This window comes from Rhinolophus hipposideros (genome assembly GCF_964194185.1).
Source record: "Rhinolophus hipposideros genome assembly, chromosome: 12".
Classification (NCBI taxonomy): Eukaryota; Metazoa; Chordata; class Mammalia; order Chiroptera; family Rhinolophidae; genus Rhinolophus; species Rhinolophus hipposideros.
Genome location: NC_138058.1, coordinates 42,529,346 through 42,547,194, shown reverse-complemented (window position 1 = coordinate 42,547,194; position 17,849 = coordinate 42,529,346). Strand labels below are relative to the sequence as shown.

The window sequence follows — 17,849 nt, the reverse complement described above, 5'->3', positions numbered from 1 at the left end:
GTAATATTTACTATAAATACACTATGCTTCTAGTCTGTACTAACACAGCAGATCAAAAGGTGCATTTCTAAATCAAAATCAATTAAGAACTTGTTGTAAAAATAAGGCTTCCAGCCCTACAAAGTACAAAGAAGAAACACTTAAGGCAAATATGTACAACAATTCACTAATCAAATTTGCAATGCTCTTTCATGCTCCCAAGATGAAAGAATTTCAAAGAATACTTTTCACTCATCCTCACCTCCACCCTTCACACATTTCCTCTGGTCAGAGACAATGCACACATTATGGCCGTGAGTGAGCATACATTTGTGGTGGCTTTCTTCTGTAAATCAGAGAGGGGTTAAGTAACCTCCAATTAACATTACCAGACTGCTATATAAAAGATGTTTCCTCTAGAGTGACAACACTAGTAAAATTTATAGATATATCTTATTAATTATAAAAAACTAACTTTATTTTTTGTTTATTGCTTCTCATAAATTATTTTAGTCATTGCTTATTAAACAATCCTCAGCATTACTAATTCAAATGTGTGTAACACTTCACAGTTTACAAGTCTCTTCTTCATGTTCTTTATCTTAAAAACTATCATTTGTCCATGTTCTTACAGATACTATGTAGATAAGAAAGTTAAAACTGCAAGAGGAAGAAATGGAGATATTCCAAGGTAGAGAAATGACCAAGAAAAAGTAGTCACTTTGGGACAAAGTACGTTTATTATAAATAATCTAAGCTACCTGGTGAGCAGCACCCAGATCTGGCTTGTTCATTCACTCATTGATTCATCCAACAAATATTTATTGAAGTAAGTACTAAATAGAGAGATGATTTATTTTTGGATTTACAGACCTAACACAGACCTGGACCTTATTAGTTGTTCAGAAAAATTTCTGGACAGCCTTCTAGCATGTACTGAAATAAATGATGAAAAGTCACATTTCTATATTATATTATTTTTCTTATTAGTTGTCATTATTATGAACTATGTTCTCTGCCATCAGAAAGCTTATATCTATTTGAAAAAATGGACAGGTATAAAATGAGTAGAGCACAGTTTATGATAAAAGTGAGTTCAGATAAATGAGGTAATTAAGGAGAGACGATCATTCATCCAAAAAAAATAAAGAATTCTCACCACATACTTTCTTTAAATAATCAATTACTAAATCAATTAGCTAAAGATTCAGAAAAATATCAATAAAAATATGCAAATTTTCAGTCATATGGCTGTTGTGTATTGAGTTCTACACTTTCTATATTGTAAACAAGAAGTTAGATGACATTCTTGGAGTTATATAGAAATTAAACTTCACCTGTGACTTCACTTTGACTATTAAAAAGTTGAAAGTCTATACCGAGCCTAAGACATGATAGTTTTAATATATAATTCATTACTTCATTTATTATTTCAGAAAACATTTACCGAGCACTTGAATTTTAGGTACTGTGCTACTAAATTGGTCTTTACATCATGTTCTTCTCTTCCCTTCATCCTCTTCTAAATAAAACCTTACAGATGTCAATGGCAGTATCATATGGCTTTGAGGGCAACAGTGGTAGCAATATTAATATAACAAAACAATCCTTCTATAAAAACTAGGCCACCTGAGTCAAAACTATTTTATTCCAAGTTGCTATATTTTTAAGAGTACAGTACACTTAACCAAAATTTAAATATGATTATATTTTCGGTAAAATCAAACATGATCATTCTGAAAAAAATGGGATGTTAAACAATGTCAAATATTCACATCCTCACTGACATTTATGCCAATCATATTTTCAAAGTTATCTAATTGAAATGGTATTACACATTTTGGCAAAATTGGAGCATCTTATAATGTGTGCAATCAACTTTCCAGCTCATTGGTTAACTCTGTTAATTAAGGGTGGAAATATTTTTAAATAAGATCAGTACATAGTTTATACTTGGTTGACCTCAAAGGTTTACAGAAATTTTCCTGGCAGTTTAATGGATAACCTAAAATTGTAACTTTTATAGATTAAAACATATCACCTATGATATCAATCAGGTTAATTTTTAAATCAGTTATATTCATAAAAGAAAATCCAACGATAGTAATAATCTATACTTCTACAAATCTGTTTTCCTTTTAAATTCTCAATCCTGACAAGAAGCCAAAAAAATGATTTGGGAAAAATCAGGATAGATTCAAAGGTACCTAAATAATTTCATAAAATAGCCTTTGAATATTCCCAAATCTAAATATCATTATTAAGAATACTACTGCTTCTGTCAGCCACAAATATCAGTTGTGGTTCTTATACACTTCATTTTCCTTTCCTTTCCTTTCTTCCTTCTTTCATCCTCCCTCTGCTCCTCCCTCACTCTCTCTCCTTTATCTTTCTCTCTCCTCTGCACCTCTCTCTCTGGCTCTCAGATGAAGGGACAGTCTGTAGATAGCAAATCCACAAGGAAGGGTATGTGGAGGCAAACACTGAATCCAAAGTGAATGGCAAGGCAAGGACAAGAGAGGAGACTCAGAAAGAAGGAGACCCTCAAAAAAAGCGGTCAGAAATCCATGGCCAGCAAAGAGCGGTGGAAGGTACTGGGCTGGTATGAACACTTAGAAAGTCAGTCCTTTATGTATGAAAGTACTGTCCGTCCACATTCGATCAGAACTTGAAAGAAATACCCATTCATACAGACTAAAACTCTTTGACTATAAAACAAACAGCAAGGGTTGAGTAATTTAATAACATGGCCCTTTATGATTTGAGAGTGATCATTGTAGAACCTTTTCTCAGGGTAAATGTGTAATTGGTTATAGATCAATAAGTAATTTCTTTCAAGGGGAAAAGCTCTTTCTTATTTATTTATTTATTTATTTATTTATTTATTTATTTATTTAAAATAGCAAGGCTCTTAAATCAGAATGAAGCCAATACATTTAGAAAGTTGAGATTACTCTAAACAGCAAGATTCCTTCCTGCACTAGTTAAGTTTTTCTCAACTGATCATTTATTTAAGATGCCATAGGAATTCAGATGCTTTCAGCTTTGATTGCTGGATATTTGCTGAAAGGCAGCTGAAATTACATTCCTAAAGTTTGCATTTTGAAACCTGCATTTTGAGTTGAAAAATTTACAATGGCAAATTTACAATGGTTCAATAATGGTTGTGCGGAAGTGTTTTATCATTTTTCTTTCTAAGATTAGAAATGAGTTCAGCTCTTGTGGTCAGTATAAATTCCTTAATCAGCTTATTTGAAATTCTATAAGTATAATGGAAAACTAAGGTTAAGAAAATAAATGAATAAAACTTTGAAAATTAATATCCTGCAAGTCTGTGATACCATATTTTGGTCCTTGATGGTTTTCCAAACATTTTAGGATGAGTGCCTGAAGGCCAGTTTCTAACAGAAAAGAACATGCTGGCCTAATCAGATGTCCTTTGAGGCATAGGTGCTGGTAAAGAGAGAACTTACAGAGATAAACAAAAATAAAACAAAACAAATTTACATGATCACATATGGCAGAAGGAATAAACTGTACCTCAAGAATAAAAAGGGGGAATGGAAAGACATATGCTTCTAGAACCTTCCAGAAGATAAAGACTTTAGATAAAGTATTATGATGATAAGAACACTATAGAGTTTTTAAATATGTGACACTTTCCTGTGGTTCTTATTTTGATATACTAGCAAATATTAACATCTCTTAACAATGAAAGCCTGCATGTGCTTCTTTGCAAATATTACAAGGAAATGAAGAGATGAAGAATTTCAACCATACAAATTAGTAACTCTTTGAATGCAAAGATAAATGGAAGAGCACCAAGCTATAGTCAATCATGGCAACTTTAAAATGTAAAGAAAGCTTTTCATTTATGGACTATTATTTACCATTTAGTATGTGCTGACTGAATTCTTATGGGAGGCTTAGAGCTTAGAGAAAAAGGAATGGTCCCAGGATGTAAATCACAAGAGTCCATTGTATTTTCTTGATACTTACATATCAAAATAAGTATAAAATGGCATAAAAATAATGTGTTTTTATGTCACTTTCTTTCATATCCCCAAATATCCTTAAAGTTTCCTTTTCTCCCTTTTCTCCCCTCCATTGCATGTAACTTCAGACAATTCTCTTTTCTGGTTAGAAAAGAAATAAGGACACTGGATCTAGATATTTTGACGTCACCAATATTGCAACCCCTTGCTTCCACCCAGATGGAATAGTATTTAGAGGGCAATAGTTAATGATTATTATTTCTTTTAATTTGGCAAGTCTGCCTAAAATCACTAAAAACTCACCAAAAACAAATATTTGTGAATAGAAAATTGAGACGAATTCATACTTAAAAACATAATATTTTATATAATAAAGAACATTTTTAACAACAGTAATAGGTATAATGTCAAATTATCACTAGAACACATTTATATTTTCTGTATCAAAGAATTGATTGCTGAGGAAGAGAAGTTTCCAAAAGACAGTATTATAAGTTACTTACAAAAAACTAACAGTAAAAAACAAAAGCTGAATTTTATTAAAAGTACTTACTATATGCAGTTCTAGGTAGTCCCCCAGGCCAGAAGAACTGTCCACGCGCACCAGTACAGCTTCTTTCTGAACAGTGCTAAACCCTATGGCCAGTCTGTCTGCTCGTGTGCTTGGCCGATCGTTAGGAGGCCACTTATACGTGATTTGTCCACCACCTTTGCTAAAGATATACGTTGTCCCAGCTGGAAAATAAAAAACAAAACCATTAGTCCAAATATGTCAAGTGCACACTTGTCCATGTTTGTTATGTTGACATCTCAGTAAAGTATTAAATTTATGCTATGGCAATAAATAAATAAATAAATAACCTGTGGCAAAGCAAATAAGCAAATAACAGATTTCAATCAAATAACAGAGCTCAAGAAACAGAGTTTTCCTTTTTTTCCCCCAAAAGAAATATCAAGGCAGTTCAACTTTTAATACACTCATTAACTCCACGAGCAGGTGTTTCAGAACAAATGAGGGATTACTGCTTGTTCAACTGAGTTGGACAAGAATACCATGGAATGGGGTTTTATTTCTTCCTGCCAGTTTTTATGAAATAGTTTAGCAGGAAACATTGAGTTTGGAGGCTTCCAAAAGAGACAGAAACATATGTCAAGTTGTTTTTGAAACAAGAGCTGCATGTAGATGTGACAGGGTCGTACAGTACAGTGATGCAAATCACAACAAATAAGCTACAAATCAACTTTTTATGGGGAAAAGGTCGATTCACATATGACAAATGGTAACTAATGGACCAACAGCCATAAGCCCCAGTAGTCATGTCAAGAAAAATACAGATAATAGATCCCATCCATAGAAGTCAGGTATTATCTATCTAACAAGAAACATCTAGTATCTGTCAAAATATCCAGCATCATAAGAAGACCTATATTTTCCCAAAGTGAACACTAACTAGTCTTACAGCACTAAGAACAATGTCATAGCCTCAACTGGTGAGTATTCAAATTTTACTTTATGGTGATGATGTCAGTAAATTATCCATCTTACTTTAAAAAGTGTTTTGTTTTCAAACAGGTTTACTTAGCATCCAAATGCATTAAAGTCCTATCTCATTGAACTACTGGCATCTGTCTCATGGAATACAGTAAAATAAAATCTTTGAGTCAGAAAATTTGGAAGAGACATGGAAAGATACACACACACACACACGCACACACACACACACACACACACACCAAGAGATCTTCCTATACAATAAAGGGAACCATATAAATATTTATTTAGTTATTCCAGGAATAGACCTTATGGTACAATTTGTAAAGTGTAGCCTTCCAGTAACAAAGGATGTCCATACATATTTGTTGTGTTCCTACTATGTGCTGAACATGGCAAGGAAAGCAATAAGAGTAATTGTTAAAATTTAGGCCACAAAACATCTTGTTTTTATGGAAAAATATCTTCTACCAATAGTGAGGCTTAAGTGTAAAAGTTCTGTGTAAAGTTATACGTTTTAATAACATCAACCCATCAAATTTCTGATTACCAAATCTACCAATTAAATGAGGATGACACTATCACATTTGTGTATATTTAATTAAATAGCTGATAATACTGTTTTGTTGTTGTTGTGAGAGAGAGAGAGATAGAGAGAGAGAGAGAGAGAGAGAGAGAGAGAGAGAGAGAGAGAGAGAGATTTCGGATCCAACTCTTCACTGTAATCTCTCTGAGACGTTTCCATACGCCCTTGAGAAACTCCAAAGACCTACACAATATGCCTACTTTGCCTCATTGATTTAAAAGGCTTTGGGTTGGAGACCTGACCCAAGAAGCATGTCAGGATAACTCTGAATGTAAAAGTGATAAAACAGAACTTTGTGGAAATGAAATAGTAGAGAGGCTGTGCATTTCTCTATTAATTTTTTAGCATACTCATGCATAAAAGTAGTTTATCTCTCTCATGAGAGAATAAGTAAGTCATATTTCAAAGGCACCACTCAGTGTGCAAGCAAAGAAAATTCAGAATACACAGATTTGTGTGTGAAGAATGCTGGAGTCTTCCAACACTATTTACATTCTGTATTATCAGAAGCTTGTTCATCAGGATTTTAACGAGCAAGAACTATTTGATAAATATTTTTCTTCTGGATAATTTTTTGCAGGTGACTGAACATTAGACATTTCAATAAGACCTAAATTGATAAAATTAGAACAAGAACATATAAAAGTGGAGATTTCTATAAAAGAGGATGTGATGGTGACTTCTGAGTACTTAATTTTATTTTCTTCCTTTTCATTAACTTTGTTCTTAATGGCTATGTGTTTCACATGAATTAAGAAAAGTATTCAAAACTAGAGATGCTACTTAAAAACAAAAAGCGTATATAAGAATTCAGATGTTTCCCAGATTCACCCAAGTCAGGCAGTGTTGTAAAGCAACGGATATCTTACATTACATGGTGGTTTTCAACATTAAAAATAACTTTCACAACAATTATTTTCCTTTCTTCTCTACTTCTGCATGGAAAGTAGGGCTAGCATTATTCCCATGTTATATTTGAGGAAATTTAGTCACAAGGATTGAGTTATTATCCAATGTTGCAAACTTGGGTTCGTGGCAGAGCTGGTAAGAGACCTACTATCCAGACCCCGATGCCTGTATTTTTTTTATTACAGAAATGTTTCTGTTATCATAACAAGACAGTCAAAAGAAAGTTAATTGGATATGTCAGTCTGAATTTATCAAGGCCAATTGTTATCATATTCTAATGTCTCATATCCATAAAGTGACATTTGTACCTCATGATCATATGCTGTCCTTTCACCTCACAATGCTTTCAAGAAAAGAAAAAATAACATGCAAATGTGTAATGACAGAACATGTAATATATGTAGATTAACATTTAGTTTAGGGTACATTTTCCCAAACTTATGGAATTACTAGTTGCTCAGTCACAGAACTTGAGGAATACAATTTAAAGGTTTACATTTTCACTAAGATAAATGTCACAATACGAATATCATTACTCAAGATTTGATTTCATCCCATATCTCAACCTTTTCCAATAAGCAGTAAGACTTGGAAACTAGCATGTGATTAGCGACTCTGTCCTCCCTGCAATGACGTTCTAGTTCTTAAGGTTTCACCAAAACAAAGCAAAAACAGTTGTACTACTGTGTGCCAAACAATGGAATTACGCATTTTTAGTGTCCTTTTTCTCCAGATACTTCTGGAAAGTAATCTTCTTTTTCTCCTGTATGCATAACAGTGCACTAAATTGTATTCATCCACACACTTCTATAATAAATGAAAGAATTAGCTGTCCAGCCCCAGCACAGCTCTCTTCTACCTACCTTTATAAGCATCTTGGCTTTTTTTTCTTTAAATAAAATCCCTTTGTATGAGACTCAAAAAAAAAAAAAATCTATGTTCTTAAAACCTTCTTTCCATCAAGATTTTTAAAAATTACCATATATTCTATTTTGGTAACCTTGAAAATATGAGAATACTCCCACACTAAATTATAGGGGGTCAGATGACTAAAATTTCCAAATTCACTTCATTTAAATTGCATCTTTCTCAACCAAGGTCATTATGTACTTACTGCAGCAGAATAGTAAAGGCATTATGAAGGTAAACTCTGGACTCAGGCAGACATGGGTTCAAATTCCAACTGCATCATTTACGAGCTACACGATCGAGACCAAGCTATTTATTCTAAGTATTGGGTTTCTGGGGGTAAGAGGGTGAATGGGGATAATAACACTATTTACACCATACAGCTTTTATCAGGATTAATTTTCAGATATTGCACAGTAACACCTTAGTCCAATTCCTGGCATGTGATAAGTGCCCAGTGCATTTAGAAAGAACAGATGCTGTGTATGTTTGTGTGTGTGGTGAAACTATTAAATAACTAATATTGCAACATAGTTGTTTTATTTTAATGAGTCTTTAGAAAAGTTTAATCCATTTCAAAGTTGTGTTCACACCAAATGCCTTTTTTAGAAATGAACTTTCCTACATTCCTGTTTCATTAATCTTTTTAGTATTTCATTCCCTGAGTTAGCACTATTTTCACATACACCAATCATATTATTTACCTTCCCTAATAGTTGACAATGGGAAAGGTGTTAAATTGCATCCACTGGGAGCTTTTGCGAAAAAAAAATATTTGTTCATCAGCATAAAACATCTAGGATGGGAAGAGTTATAGCATGATGCCAAAAAATTCACTATCACCATTCAATAAAGGAGCAAGTCTATACAAAGTAAACTGCAATCTAGCTTTATTTTTTAATTTTATTTTTATAGAAACATGTATTATTTTATTAGATGAGTGAACTCAACGTGTAGCAACAGTATATCCTGATATTTACAAACATTTTATCAACACGGAGAGGGGCAGAGAGGAACGTGTCACCTTTATTACTTACCCATGTTATTATAGGGTGAGCACTACCACATCCCTGTCATGACCACTAATGGATTTATTGCAAGTTAACCTTCATATCCATCACCTCACTGGATGTATGGATGACTCAAAGTTGTTTCCAGCACTTTCCTCATTGAGGTTGTGTAGTGACTCTGAATTATGCCCTCTAAACTGATTAACAAAGCAGCCTCCATGAGATGCAAATATAGCAGTGTCAGCATACTTTGCACTGCAATAAATGCATGTAAAAATATACATATGCTCTTATTTCTAATGTCTGAACTGCCTGTGATGCGGTTAGAAGAAATATTTTTAGATTTTATTTAACATGTATTTACATAAAGGGCTCTCTCTCCTCTTGCTCTTTCTTGACAACCATCTCCTCCCTAAATGTACTCACTTCAGCCTCACTCATTTCTGAAAAAGCTAATGTATTCCCTCAAATGGATTGAACCTTGCTGAAAAAGAAAACCAATCAGCATGTACAGATATGCTTGATTATTGGTTGCTCTGGGTCCTTGCCACATGAACAATAATATAATTAACTTCTGAACAGATTAGCTTCTAACTCATAATGTAAGTATATGAATAAAAGGTTCTTTTCTGAAAGCCTATAATTCTTCAAATGTCATCATGTAGCCAACATGAAACATTCAGGCCATTATGAATTCTATTAAATGTAACAGGGATATAACACTTTTTCCAATGAATGTTTGCCAGGCAGTCAGACGGAAATTAAAAATAAAACAATTATAAATAAGGAGAGCTTTTATTACTCCTACAGCCTTGTCAAAAGCTGTTGTTAAATTTTCTGAACAACTTCTACCTATGTGGAAGCATTCTTTTGAATAACATTCATAAAAAGCAAAAACAATGAGAAGGACATGTTGGATGAAAAAAAAGAAAAGTTTTAGATTATGGTAAAATTTCTAAGCTGGTAAAACTTAAAGTGATAAACAAATCTTAACAATCCTATAGGTACACTAAAGCAACAACTCATTACAGTTCATTGTCTTTCTCAGTTTCTGTCAATTTTTGTAAGATCACAAAGAATTATTTCATGGAACTGAGCACAACAGTTTCCTAATTCCTAAAATTTTACATAAGAGCATTGAAAACTCAGGAAAAATGGGCATTATAAGAGGAGAGATGAATGCAATCAGAGTAATAGGTGTTCCTACCTATAATACATACACAACTCTCAATCTAAAAAGTAATAACAACAATTACGAAGATCGAGAAGAGACAGCCCTCAATGCTACTGTGAATGTAAGGGTGGAGAAATACTAGAAAAGGAGAATGAAAATAAAGACCATATGTACATCATACTTTGAGACATCTGATGGAAGACAGACTTGTTAGAATTGACAAATGCATTACAAATAGCTAAAGGGACTACAAAATGAAACAGGGTTTTTACCCATACAGCTTTGAGAAAGAGAGCAGGTAGGTCCTTAATAAAGAAACAGGGTAAAAAACATGGATGGCACTGAAATCGCTTAGATACCAACTCCATAGTCTGAATCAGACCAAATCAAAGAAAATCAAGAAGAGTTTAGATGATTCCCAGAGAATAAAAAACTTTACCAAAGTAGGTCATAATGACATTCAAGATAGAAGGAACACTGGGACGTTTTTCATATATAGCAAGCTCCATATTCCATCTGAATCCTAGACTGCTGGGATTATGAAAATTTATTGAATTTTTACAAAGCAGTTTGTTGACTTGAATGCAAACTGAGAAAACAGTAATGGTCAAATTTGGAGCATCGTTTTCACGCCCTGGAATTTCCTGAGAGTGACACCATACAGAGTCACTACACACATGCTACTGTGTTAAACACCAATCATAAACTCAGTTCTAGTTCTTTCATAACGATTCTTGAACCAAATGAAAATCAGAAATATTATTAGACTCTCAGGGTCCATGGGGACTCCCCACATGTTAACAATTAATATCTCCCAAATTTTCAATAGGATCAAAGGAGGCTGAACCACTCAGACTCCACAGTAAACTTAGGAGGCATGAAAGTAGAGGGATCCTCTCCACTAAGCCAGCCTATACGAGATTCAGCTCTATCCCAGCTGATACTGTTTTTAAAATAAAAATGGTCTGTGCTGTTCAATAAGAAATTTTAATTACAATAAAACTATCATGAAAATGGAACCATAGAAAGCTATCATGACTCCTGAGGTCAAGGGTCATTTCTCTCAAAGATAGTTTCCATAGTAATTATGCACATTGCTGAGAAAGTAAGGACATTTTCCGTTGCTTATTGGCTCAAAACTTTTATCAAATAAACATTTTTTTCTAGGGCAGGCCCAGTGGCTCAGGCGGTTGGAACTCTGTGCTCCTAACTCTGAAGCCTGCCGGTTCGATTCCCACATAGGCCAGTGGGCTCTCAACCACAAGGTTGCTGGTTTGATTCCTCGAGTCCAGCAAGGGACAGTGGGCTGCGCCCCCTGCAACTAACATTGAACATGGCACCTTCAGCTGAACTGCCTCCCGGATGGCTCACTTGGTTGGAGCACGTCCTCTCAACCACAAGGTTGCCGGTTGGACTCCCACAAGGGAGGGTGGGCTGCACCCCCTGCAACTAGCAATGGCAACTGCATATGGAGCTGATCTGCGCCCTCCACAACTAAGACTGAAAAAACAACTTGAAGTTGAACGGCACCCTCCACAACTAAGATTGAAGCGAAAAGGACTTAACTTGGAAAAAAATCCTGGAAGTACACACTTTCCCCAATAAAGTCCTGTTCCCCTTCCCCAACAAAATCTTTAAAAATAATAAAAAAATAAAAATAAAAAATAAAAAGATTTGCAAAAAATGCAAATCAATGGGAGTCTTCTCCCTAAATTGTTAAAAAAATTTTTTTCTAGTAAGTATTCCACATTTTCCTAGTCTATATTGTCTGTAATAAAAATTCTATATTCTTGTGATTTTGGAAAGAAAACAAATATATGTATAAATGGATCGTGTCTATTTTTCATTTTTATATGTGACATTTTCGTATTTTGACATTTATGTAAAGAGTATGCTACATAAAAAAAAGTATTAATTATTTTGAAAACAAGTATGCTCCTCCTTAATAACTGCAGTAATTCTTTAGAACATAAATGGATTCGTAGCTGACCTACCATGTCCCTATGCTAGATATTTATTCAGGAATACTGCAAATAGTACATAGGCTGTACCGTGTGGGGCGACTCAAAATTTCTGTTATGACACTGATGGTAATGATTCGTGCACATGCTGACATTTTCATCGTCTAGCCTAATCTTTCAAATATAGGAGGCTTTTGCAACACTTTATTTATTTTATGCATTTATTTTATTTTATTTATTGTATGCATCCTGCCTCCAAAGTCATCCTAGCCTTCAGATCATTCTGAGGCTGCAAATTTGCTAAATAGAGATGAATACAAATCTTTATTATTCATACCATAATCACTTTTATGCTATACGAGAAAGGCCTCTGAACTTTTTGGCAGTGACACGTTTTCTGCCTTTACCAGTGGAATTCAATCCTGGACACAAAAGTGGATGAGGATGTTTCAAACTTATTTGTATTACATAATAGAAATAGAGGCCACCAAACAATGTAATCCATAAGTATTTTAGGCTAACGCTGGAAGTTTTGTTTTTGTTTGTGTTCTAATCTTAGTTCTTCTAATTTAACATCTTGCTGCCTATCTGCTATATTTAAGCCATTCTTGCTCTAACGGGGCCTCCACTAAAACTATTTACTAGTTAGGTTGGACTGGACCTGGACAGAACATTAGCTTCTGCCTCAGACTTCACTGCAAACTCTAACTCTATCACCTAGGTATTCACAAGTAGAATATACATTCTCTTCCCAAAGTGACTTTTTCTTTTGCTAGTTTAGGCGTATCTGCTGCACTTGGTTTTCTTTTCAGTTCTGCTTCTCACTCTCATGCTATCCAAGGTGAATTCTCTCTGTTTATCGTCTACAGAACTTTTTTTTTTAATTTGTGAACTAGCATATATCCGAGTTGTCATTTATTGAAATTTCCATCTTAATATTATTCCTAGTGAAGACAGTAGAAGACCTTATTGTTAGTATCCTCACCAGACTTCCGTGCTTTTATTAATTTATTAATCATGAACAAGGACCTAATACATTCCTTGAACTAAGTCAGGACTATCGACACAATGATGAATAACATAAGGCTCCTGATTCTCAGATATATATATATATATATATATATATATGTATATATATATATATATATATATATATATGTATATATATATACATATGTATGTATATATATATATATATATATAACGAATTCCATGCCTGCATCCATTTGCAAGATAGAATGAATCTCTGTAGTTGTATAAGAAATCTGAAAAATGTCATCAGTCACATACATCAAACTCAGATGAGGGGATAGATTACCTGGATTACCCTGATAATGAACATCATTCTTGATTTCATTATGATTGTGTAAGAAACAACTGTGACAAAGAGCCATGAGACTCTTCAACCAGGTAACGGGGAAAACAACAGAGGCAGTACCAGATCCTAGACTTTGCTTGAATAATCTAGCCCATATTTTACAGGAAAGAGCAAGATATAGCCTGCTAGTCCTTAGGCTTTAAGAATTTATTAATCATCAGAGAAACCCAGGAGACTGCGCTGTAACCAGGTCATCAAAATTAACACCCCCCAGGAATGAGACATAGTAAATTCAGGTCCTCCAGATGTGATGTGTTGAGAAGGGCATGGCATCATTTCTGTACTGTTTTTGCCAAAAATGTATAGCTCAATCTCATTATAGCAAAACATCCAAGAAACTCAAATTGAGGGACATTCAACAAAGTCACTGACAACATTCTTCAAAAGAATCAAGATTAGGAAAAACAGAAAAAGACTGAGGGACTGTCCCAAATTTGGGGGACCAAGAGGATATGACAACCAGATGTAATGTGAGGTCCTGGTTTAGCTCTTAAGAGGCAGAAAAGGCCATCAGTGGGATAACTTGTAATGTTTTAATAAGGCCTTTGGTTAATAACATTGTAACGATGCTTATTTCCTGGTTTCAATCATTGTATCATAGTTATATAACATATTAAGTTTAAGGGAGGTAGTTGAAAGGATAAGGAGATTCTGTGTGTTACTTTTGCAGCACTTTTGTAACTATAAAATAATTTCAAGACTTTTTTTTTAAAGAAATGTAATAATCATGAAAAGCTATTTGGAATTTGAATAAGACTGTGGACCATGGGAATCTACGAAACAGAGGTAGCTTGAAAAATCCCTAGCTCTTGAAATGAAGTGTAGTTGATGATTTTGCTTGTCTGTGACCTGGAGAGCATATGTAGGTAGGCAGAAGACTTAAATTTTGTTCCCTATGTAAGAAATTTGCTTAAAACATGACTTGTTGAGAAGAAACTGTAACTAAACCTTTAAAGTGAATCTATCTGGAAAAATCACATTAAAATAAAAATTGCCTAAATAGAACAGTCATATCTGAGATCAGTTCACCTAGTAAAACCAAGTACTCATCCATCCATTTATTCACTTATTCATCAGGATGGGTCATTGTAGAAATCTCTAAAATTCTTATGAAATAGTTGCTAGTCCTAAAATCATATAGGTAAATAGCCTAGAGACAAAATCTATTTGTCTAACCTTATGGTTACAGTTTACTCAAATTAGCGTAAGCTAATTCTTTCCATAAATTTGGAATCTATGAGGGACACTAGTGGCAAAAGGGGGAGAGGCAAAAGAAAATAGTATAAATGCTAACAAATGTTTTTCTAACATATTACTGATTTTTGCATGTGTAGAAATTAGTATATAATATAGTTGTGATGGAAGAGAGGAGTCAAAACACAGGGAATAGCGGTCATTATAGAGGAAAGATTTGTATTTCTTTTAACAATAAAAAACAAATCCAGTGTGAGGTTATTTTAGAAGTTAATTGAAAGACTGAAAGCCAGATGGTTTAGTGAGGTGGTAGGGAAAATCTCTAATTCAAAATAAGGAGTTGGGATTTTTGACAAAAACGAACATGACACAATGCTAAGACAATAGCAGAAGAATGCTGCTGGAGAAAGAGAATACAAAGACAATACAGCAAAATTCAAGTATAAAAACATCTACATACTCCATAAAATTAAGCATTTGCTATGTATAAAGCACCATGTGAGACCCTGGAGACAATAGAAAGGTATATGTCATAGTTCTAGAATCTAGCCTTTTCCACAACAATCTAGACAGGTTAGTTAGTATGATTGCTAGGCAGATGGGGGCGGGGGGTCCCTGGTAGAATAAAGAAAAGACAGCCACATCCTAAAACTTAGGTTTTGAAATCACTCCTTCGCTGCAGGACATAATTGAACAAGGCCCTGAAGTTAATCATAAAATTCCTTTTGGCCTGACACATGGAGCAGATCTGATAGATAAGAGTGGGTTACATTGCTAATTCCATTAGGATGGGCAAGCTGAACAAACTCGGTAGACGAATTTCATAGAAAGCGCAAGTTCCCTTCTTCAAACAGCTCCCCTTCTCCAAACAAGCAAGGGAAGGTATAAAAGTAGGAGCTTTTGCCTCAGTCATGGAGCATCCCCCATTCGGGACCCCCTCCTGCTGCGGAGCTGCAACCTCTTCTCCTGCCTCTAATAAACTATCCTCTTTTTAAAACTTTTTGCCTCTCCTTAGTCCGTGTGTCCATTCTTCAGCTTCACAAGACACGATCCTGACCCACACCCAGAAACTGCCGGCAGATCCAACATCACCTACATCACAATCTCTAGCCATTCATACAGATGTCAATTCTTGAATTTCTCTTTTACATTTATATTCTTATAGCCATTGTTCATATTGTATCACCTTCAAACTTCAGTGTTCTAATAAATATTTATCCATATTATCTGATACCTTTCTGCCCCTACTCAATTTAAACCTATCTTAATTTAAATCTACCTTACAAATTAACATCCAATTTATTTTTTGAAATGGTATCGGCAATCACTTCTCTATTTTAATAACTTCAATAATTAAACCACCATCTACCAAACTAAGTTTGGTAAGCAAACCTTATAGTAACTGTGAACATCTGCCATACAAAACCTCTACTTCAGCCAAACTGGATAATTCATTTGGTCTCCTGAAATACCCCTAAATTCTTTTTGGGGAAGATAAAATTTAATACGATTCTGGAAAAATAAGAGCAAATGTATTTTGTGGGAAGGATTTCCATGAGAAAAGTCACAGAGGCACAAAATGGGTTCCAGAAATAGGAATTAAATTCACTTATATTAATGAAGAAACTGATGCATTTTTAAGCACCACTTATTCCTTTGTCTACTGAATTAAATCTCTAGACAAATTCAGAGTACAAATCATATAGTAGAAATCGGGACTACTCAAGGTCAGTGCTAAAAAGAGATTAGATCATTTCCAGTATCTCAGTATATTCCTAATTCTATGAAATACAAATTTCATTTAACAAAAAGTCACATAACTTCACAGATGTAGAAAAATGCATTATTATTTCATAAGAGAGAAAATGCATTTAATAAGAAGTGTCTTGATGTTATTTGGTACTTATTACAAATGTGTTCATTGCATCTTTATCAGAAATGAAACCACTTTAATTTTTTTGTCTCAATGCTTAATAGAAAAAGTAACAGTAACAGCAACTTAAATTACAGTATATGTAACTTTGGTTTGTTTGTTTATTCATTCCTTATCTCAGACTCTCTGAAACATCTTATGAAGATAACCATAAGAATAAAATTCAGCCAATTCTGAAGATATAGATTCACATACTTTCATAATAAAAGTTAAAAGCAACAAAATATTGGGGAATTAGAGCACTTACTTTGGCAAGAAATAGTGGGTATTTGTAAGATTTAAAATACAAAGATGGAAGCTTTTTAACCCATGCAGATATTTAGTCAATGGAATGCAACTAAGGAAATGAATTTTGAAAGTGATAGAGGGAAAGAAAAAAAAAAACAGAAAAAAGCTTTTCCACAGAGATCTTTCTATTTCACCACCCATGTAAAGATATATAACTATGTGTGAGACAGTTTTGAAGTTGAAATGATTAAACATGAGAAGGTGGATTAAAGTACCAAATCAGCCCTGGGGCAGGGAAGTGTCAAATACTCCTTCTTTTGTATTTGGTTCATAAAATTTTATCTTCTTAGACTAAGATTACAAAGTGGTTCCAATCTACACCTCAGGTCCTTGAACACTCAGGTCCCCAATCTCAAAAGACTCTCAGGTTTGAAACAGAAGTCTTTGAGCTCTAGAGTCTTCAAATAGCATCTCTGAAAACGGTTGAAAAGGACCTATAGGACAAAGACAAAAGGGCACTATTACGAGTGAAATAGGCTTCAAACTTAAAAACACCCAGATCTAGGACCATTCTTCCTTAAAAGTTGAATTCATTTTAAATTGGTTATTGTATTCAAATGAAGTTACCTGCCATCTGTCTTTGAAGTCATTAAAATTAAGTTTTATGATTCTTGTGGGGAAAAAGAAGCCATTTCTAACTCAGTATATAATCTGCTTACCACTATCAACCACTAATTAGAATTAATTATTAAGAATATGATTTTTATAAAATGTTCTAAATCATTTATCAAAAAATATCATGCCTTTCTGTTCCTTCTTTGGTACACTGAAGTCATGGTCATATAACTTTGGGTAGATACTATTGAAGTGATTATTTTAGTCAAATATGTAACAATAATGCCATCTAAAAGCTACATTTAAGCAAGAGAGCAGTATTTTGGGAACAGCAGGCAGTATAAAAGTGCTTTGTGAATATTAACATATTCTAGCAAATTAGTTTGCACTCATTATCATAAGCAATTACTTACTGTTTAGATGCAGCTCATATTAAATTGGCAAGCAATTTGCAAGAATTAAAATATAACATAGAGAGCTTTCTGA

At 34.0% G+C, this 17,849-nt stretch overlaps 1 protein-coding gene across 16 annotated transcripts in view; it reads right to left on the bottom strand.

Moving 5' to 3' along the window:
* The window catches only part of NRXN1 (neurexin 1), a 1,108,907-nt gene that overhangs the window by 297,644 nt on the left and 793,414 nt on the right, over positions 1-17,849 (bottom strand). For all 16 annotated transcript variants that reach the window (XM_081069306.1, XM_081069308.1, XM_081069310.1 and 13 more), the window contains one exon: positions 4,528-4,709. In XM_081069306.1, coding sequence (XP_080925432.1) covers positions 4,528-4,709 — 182 coding nt within the window. The remainder of the gene's footprint in view (positions 1-4,527; positions 4,710-17,849) is intronic.